General features: G+C 37.5%; 1 protein-coding gene across 1 annotated transcript in view; it reads right to left on the bottom strand.

Annotated features, from left to right (window-relative positions):
• Window positions 1-615: 615 nt before the first annotated feature.
• The window catches only part of LOC119416181 (septin-7), a 35,811-nt gene continuing 30,426 nt past the window's right edge, over window positions 616-6,000 (bottom strand). The window contains exons 9-13 of the mRNA XM_037683374.1: window positions 4,626-4,677; window positions 4,288-4,413; window positions 3,824-3,959; window positions 3,254-3,399; window positions 616-1,298 (exon numbers count right to left, since the gene is read on the bottom strand). Coding sequence (XP_037539302.1) covers window positions 1,259-1,298; window positions 3,254-3,399; window positions 3,824-3,959; window positions 4,288-4,413; window positions 4,626-4,677 — 500 coding nt within the window. The 3' untranslated portion in view covers window positions 616-1,258. The remainder of the gene's footprint in view (window positions 1,299-3,253; window positions 3,400-3,823; window positions 3,960-4,287; window positions 4,414-4,625; window positions 4,678-6,000) is intronic.

Below are 6,000 nucleotides of genomic sequence, written 5' to 3'. Positions count from 1 at the left end.
TCTTCAAAACAAAAGTTAGAGTGTTTTCTGGTTTTGGATCAAATGTTAACTCATTGTGGGGTGGGGGGAAAAATAGAAATTGTCAAAAATCAGGACTTTAGGGTTCAGGTCCATGACGACACCCATCACACACACAATATAAAACACCTGTTTTTAGACACCAAAGGAGGTTTTTGCATAAAGTTATTATTAAAAGCAAACAATATCAGAACTTATCACTTCTGATTTATCATTTATTATCGAGTCAAAATGTTTGATTACAGTATTCACGAAACGCCTGCCACTTCATCACAGCTGAAGGCCCGGCCACACCAGGTGCTTTTTACGTAACATTTAAACCTTTTGATGCTTTGCAGAAAAAAATAAAACCTCTAATATCAAACATAAGACACTTTTAAAACAGAGATATTAAAGTTTTAAAAGAGGTTTATAGAATTCAAGTTAAAATATGCATTTTTGAATTATTATTTTTTAAAATCGACAGTAAATATGTATAAGGCTAAAATAAAGTTGACTGATATTTGTAATATGAATTAGATATTTATTTACAAACCGGACAAGTACGTTTAAAAATACTAAATTTCTACTTCAACATACTCAGACACATTTTCAAATGAAATATTACATGTTATATGCCTGTTATTACTGAATAAACCCCAAGTTAAACATTTTAAACTTAATGTTTTTCAAACAAAAAAACAAGAACAGATTCAGAAGGTTTTCTTTCAACTTGTATCGACTCTTTATTGACTTGCATGATATAAAAACTTGGCAATAATAAATGAACAGTGCTCCTACGCTATCTGAAGTTGGTTATGAGACGAATAATAATTTCTCTGAGCTGTTTTGTGGTGCGACCAGGCCTTCAATCCATCCGACTTCTTCCTCCTCAGCTGCCGACACATTCAGATAAATTCCCTCCCAGTTGCTCAAAGCGCACGAGGTCTGGAAGTGTTGAACCTGTTACACACCTGTTATAGCTTTAACTATAAAATAAACAGTTTACCTGCAGATCTATATGTGTGGAAGTTATTGGGCGTGGTCCCTGCCATGTGTCCGCTCTGCCCCGCTCGCTCAGAGGGAACCGCTTTCACCTCTTTGTCAGGAAATATAGGAAAATAGAATATCGACACATGCACTTTCCACAAAAACAAAAAGCTTCCACGGATGCAGCCAACCCTGCAGAGAGACGAGTCTGTGAGTCGTGGGTTCTGGTGGAGGAGGATTTCTGAAGGTGTGCGCTTTCAGGCGGGAGCTCCTAAAAGATTTTTCCTTTCTTCTTGTTCTTTTCCATCGTCCTGTGAGAAACAAATTAAAACGTTACGAAGAAAACAAACCACTTTAACAAAACAAACCTACACAGGTCAAAGTTTTAGGATTTCTCGCAAAGTCTGAATGCAGAATGGAAATATTGAAAAAAAAAAAAAAAATCAGGGCAAGGAAGAGACAAATCTTAAATGTTTTATAGCCAAATAAAACCAAATTATTGCAGTGAGCACTGAATACTTGTTGGATGTAACTTAACAACAAGCCATCCAGACAGAACAATAATCGAAACATCTGAGGTTTCACGAAAATCACAAATGGAGGACTCGAGCACTTAAACTGAGAAACGTGGATTTTACCACAATCAAGACAAAAATGTTTCATGACCGACAAAACTGTGTCAGCTGACGTTAACGGATTTTAGAGACAAATAAAACCATTGACTCCAATTTTCAAAAGACTATTATTTTTTTAGTTTTCCCCATCAGTACCAGGATATTATATATTTTTAACTTCCTGGCATTTCACCATTAGATTATTATTATTTTTTAAATGTTTGTAACCTGAACCGTGATTATACTGAATGAAACATTCATCACGACAGTAGTCCCTCACAACTTCGCGGTTTGACTTTCGTAGCCTCGCTCTTTGGCGGTTTTTCAACGATTGTCAACTTTAATATTACTCACGTGATTGAGACTGTATGGAATAAAAAGTAAAAAAAAACAAAAAACAAAAAAAAAACTACGGACAGGCATTGCCATTTTATAGTTTAAGCCTACACTGTAAGGCCAGTGAAAAAACTACACTACCCAGAAGCCAACAGTGTTTCTGGCCACTGTTTTCTGCTGAAAATGGAGGAAAGTTTTGATCCGATTCGAACCAGACTAAAAAGTTTGGTCCTTATTACTAGTTACTTTGGCACTCAGTGGATGCAGAGCGTCGATCAGAACTGGACCAGAACTGGACCAAGGCTGGCGAGTTCCTCATAAAACTTTGCAGTATTGCACAGTACATACACGTATGTTGTTAAAATGACATAGGTTCAAGAGTTTAGAACATTGCTAGAGTGTGGGAAGAGTTTATAAAGCCTTAAAATATATAAATACTAAAATAAACAGTATTCCTTCTTCAGTTTTTCCACTTATGTCTATGTCTGTGTATGGAACGTGACACGCACAATAAACGAGGGACTACTGACACGTAAAGACACTGCGTCTTCTTAAATCTTTGTATGTTTTCCACTTTTATCATGATCCAGAAATGTAATGTGCAACCACAGCGTTTCCTTTTTTATTGTAGTGTTAAAGCAAACTAGTTTAAAACATAATTTAAATGCTTACAATTCCAAACTGTAATGGTATTTGTTCAGGGTAAATATTTTTATGTGCACTGTCCCTTAATAATTAATAAAATACTCCACTGATTTATAATCATTAAAGTGGCACAAACTGTTAAAATAGAATAAAATATTTATAGCTAAAGCACAAAAACTCTTCATTTGCATATTCCTGTCAGAAACAAAGAAGTTAAGACTCATAAGCGTACAGATGTTTACGTTAACAGATTTCTATATCCAAACGATCATGATTTCAGGATGACAGCTGATTTTTTTTTTTAACCGTGTGCAAAATATAGAAAATAATTTTTGAACGGAATGAATATCTGATATTCAATCAGAAAGAAAAGGATGTTATTTTAATAAGGACAGTTTGCTTCAGATCTTTACAACATTTAAAAAATGTTTGGTTTCTGTAAGATTTTGTGCAAAATGATGGAAATTGTAGATATTGTAGTGATGTTGGTAAATTTTTAACTGAGTGATGCTAAACTATTTATTTCCATGTTTTAACTAAGTTGTGCAAATTATTTTTAAATCTTATGAGTCATATCCATTCACATGGGCTGAAGACTTCAAAAATCCCCTGAATGGTAGTGGAAGGGCAACAGGAAGTGACATCACTTGAAGCTTGAACGTGTTACTGACTTGGAGGCGTCGAGTTTCTGCTGCTCCAGAATCCGCTGCTGAGCCTCCCAGTTGGTCTTCTCCTCTTCAAACACTCGCCTCTTCTCCTCCAGCTCTTTGTACTGAGCCTCCAAGTTCCTCTTCATCTGCTCGTGGCGTCTCTCAAGCTTTGGATAGAAAAAAAAAAAAAAAAAAGAGAAACTCAAATTAACACCAGCTCTATCTATCTATATCTATCTATATCTATCTATCTCTATCTATATCTATCTATCTCTATATCTATCTATCTATATCTATATCTATCTATCTATATCTATATCTATCTATCTATATCTATATCTATATCTCTATCTCTATCTATCTATCTATATATATACATATACATATATATAGCTGCGTGTTTGAATTCTTCTGATTTATGAAAACAGATGTTTTTAAACCACGTCTTCAAATTTAAGTCTTTTTTTAAGGCACCAAAACCAAAAAAGGTCACATGACCTGGGTTGTAGATAAACTATTTCACCTCTGCAGCTCTTCTATGTCTTTGTTTTAGCTGCCTGTGTTAAACTTCAGAAGAGATCAACTACAAACCTCAGCTTCCGAGTCCTTCAGCTTCTGCTTCTTCTCCCTGACCTTCATTTCAAAGACCTGTTCCATTTCTGCCTCCATCTTCTTCATCTTCATCACGTGCTCCCTGCGCTCCTCCTCCATCTGAGCCAGGGGGCTCCTGTGGATCAGGGAAACGAGTTGAAGTTTGAACATCAGGACGTCAGAGTCTCACCTACCTACCACATGACCAATCTACAAATCGGCAGCACCTGACCCAGGTCTCTACAATAAAGTTATGTGTTGGAGTTTCAATGTGGAAGCAACTAATGGTATGATGCAAGTTACAAAACATCAGTATTTCTATTTTTTTTTAACCAACATACTGGTACATCGTTTGGAGAGTTATTCCACAAAGAATTAAACAGAGTCTTCAGTGTTTCTACATCAGAGGCTGAACATTTTCTGTGTTTCATTAAAAGTTTAGATTGTATCCACTGAAGCTTTACTTTGTAAGTTGTCCCTTGGTCTTTGAGGTGTCCACTCCATTACAGGTGACAGCAGCCAGTTTCTTACTGCGATAATTCTCATAGTGGACGTTGTTGGTGACGTCTTTGAGATCCTGCATGTGGGTCCTTTGGAAGAGGAGACAACAATCACCCAAAGTGTTAGTGACACCAGAATTTATTGCACTTAAAAATATAATTTGGTTTTGAATCATAAACACCCCATCAAATCCTCAACATGCCAAACTTTTCTACACAAAATTATTAGAAATTGGTCTGCGGAGTCCTCACGGGTTGGGAAATCCAGTCACATTAAACCCATGTCAGTAAACATTTCTTACCGGATCAGCATGTTGCGCAGAACGGTGAAGTCGCAGTGTTCCCCGTTCTCCACTGAAACAGAGAAACAAGAGAGGAAACCAGAGGGAGTGAGAGACACAAACGTGTGAAAATGATTATCTACGTCGTCTTTGCTTCGTCTCAGAACAGAGTTAAACACTGGAAGCATGAACGACAACTGCAAAAATAAGTTAAAATAAAATGCTGTGACAGCTGTAAATTTTCTCAACAAAGAGCAACACTAATATAATGTGTGTTATTTACAGAGAATAAAACATGCACTGAGTATTGTTAAATATGATAAACATTAAAATATGTCAAAATGAACATAAGACAATATGTAAAATTCATTCAGTCAATAAGAAGAGGTCACTTTAAAGGAGGTTTCCAGATGTAATCAGTGTTTAAACAACAATACAAGCTCAGTTGTAGTAAAACAAAGGATAAAGCGATTTCAGGGCAGGATCAGACAGGATTGTTTTAAAGCGAATAATTGTCAAAAAGTCGAGAAAAATTGGAAAAACAAACAGTTGCTTTTTAAAATTGAGCATGTCTGCAGTTATTTTTTTTCTCCGTTATTGCTGTGAAATCCCACCAGAGGTTTTTCAATGTGATTTTAAAGTAAAAAAAAAAAAGAAAGTTGAATAAGTTTCTGTCATTTTAAGCCCATTTCCACAAATCAAAATAAAAATGGCATTCAATCATTAAGGCTCATGGCTCTTATCTGATCCCAGCCCCTCACAGCTGAACCCACAGATGCTACACAACAAACATGGGTCGAGCAGCAAACACGACTGCTCTCATGGTTTAGTTGGATGGTTGTGAGTTTTCACTGAGACAGAAGACAGGGTTATGAAGTCAGATGGGATTCTGGAAAAGGACTGCAGATAAACCGCTGCTCAGGTTGTTTGTGGTGGATCTCCACACCTCCTCTTGTCCCTGAAGAATTGACCTCCAACCAACTCAGCAGTTCATCACCACCAGTGGAGTGAATAAGGAGGACACCTTACCATTGATGAAACTTAAGCTGTCCCGGCCCATGGCCTCCCAAACCAGCCACTGACCTCCTGTCTCTTCTAGAGGAGGGAGCTCTGACGGAGGGGAGGGGGACGGTGTTTGAGTTACTGACTGCACACAGCAGAGGGCTAAATCTGGGTCTGGAGTGGCTGGGTTTGTTACCGCTCAGACTTGGCCCAGAATCGGCCCAGATTATAACCTGCATGTGTCCAAGTGGACCGGTTAAAGAGAACAGGTCTTGCAGGGGGAGTGCGGTGGTTGGATGGGAGTGTGAGAGAAAGTCTGTGCATGACCAGCTGAGGGTGCAAGCCTAAAGGAATGGTAAGAGGAGCTACATGGGGGTCACAGGAAAAAAAAAAG

Source organism: Nematolebias whitei, chromosome 10 (assembly GCF_014905685.2).
Source record: "Nematolebias whitei isolate Nwh7 chromosome 10, NemWhi1, whole genome shotgun sequence".
Taxonomy (NCBI): Eukaryota; Metazoa; Chordata; class Actinopteri; order Cyprinodontiformes; family Rivulidae; genus Nematolebias; species Nematolebias whitei.
This window is presented reverse-complemented; position numbering and strand designations above follow the sequence as displayed.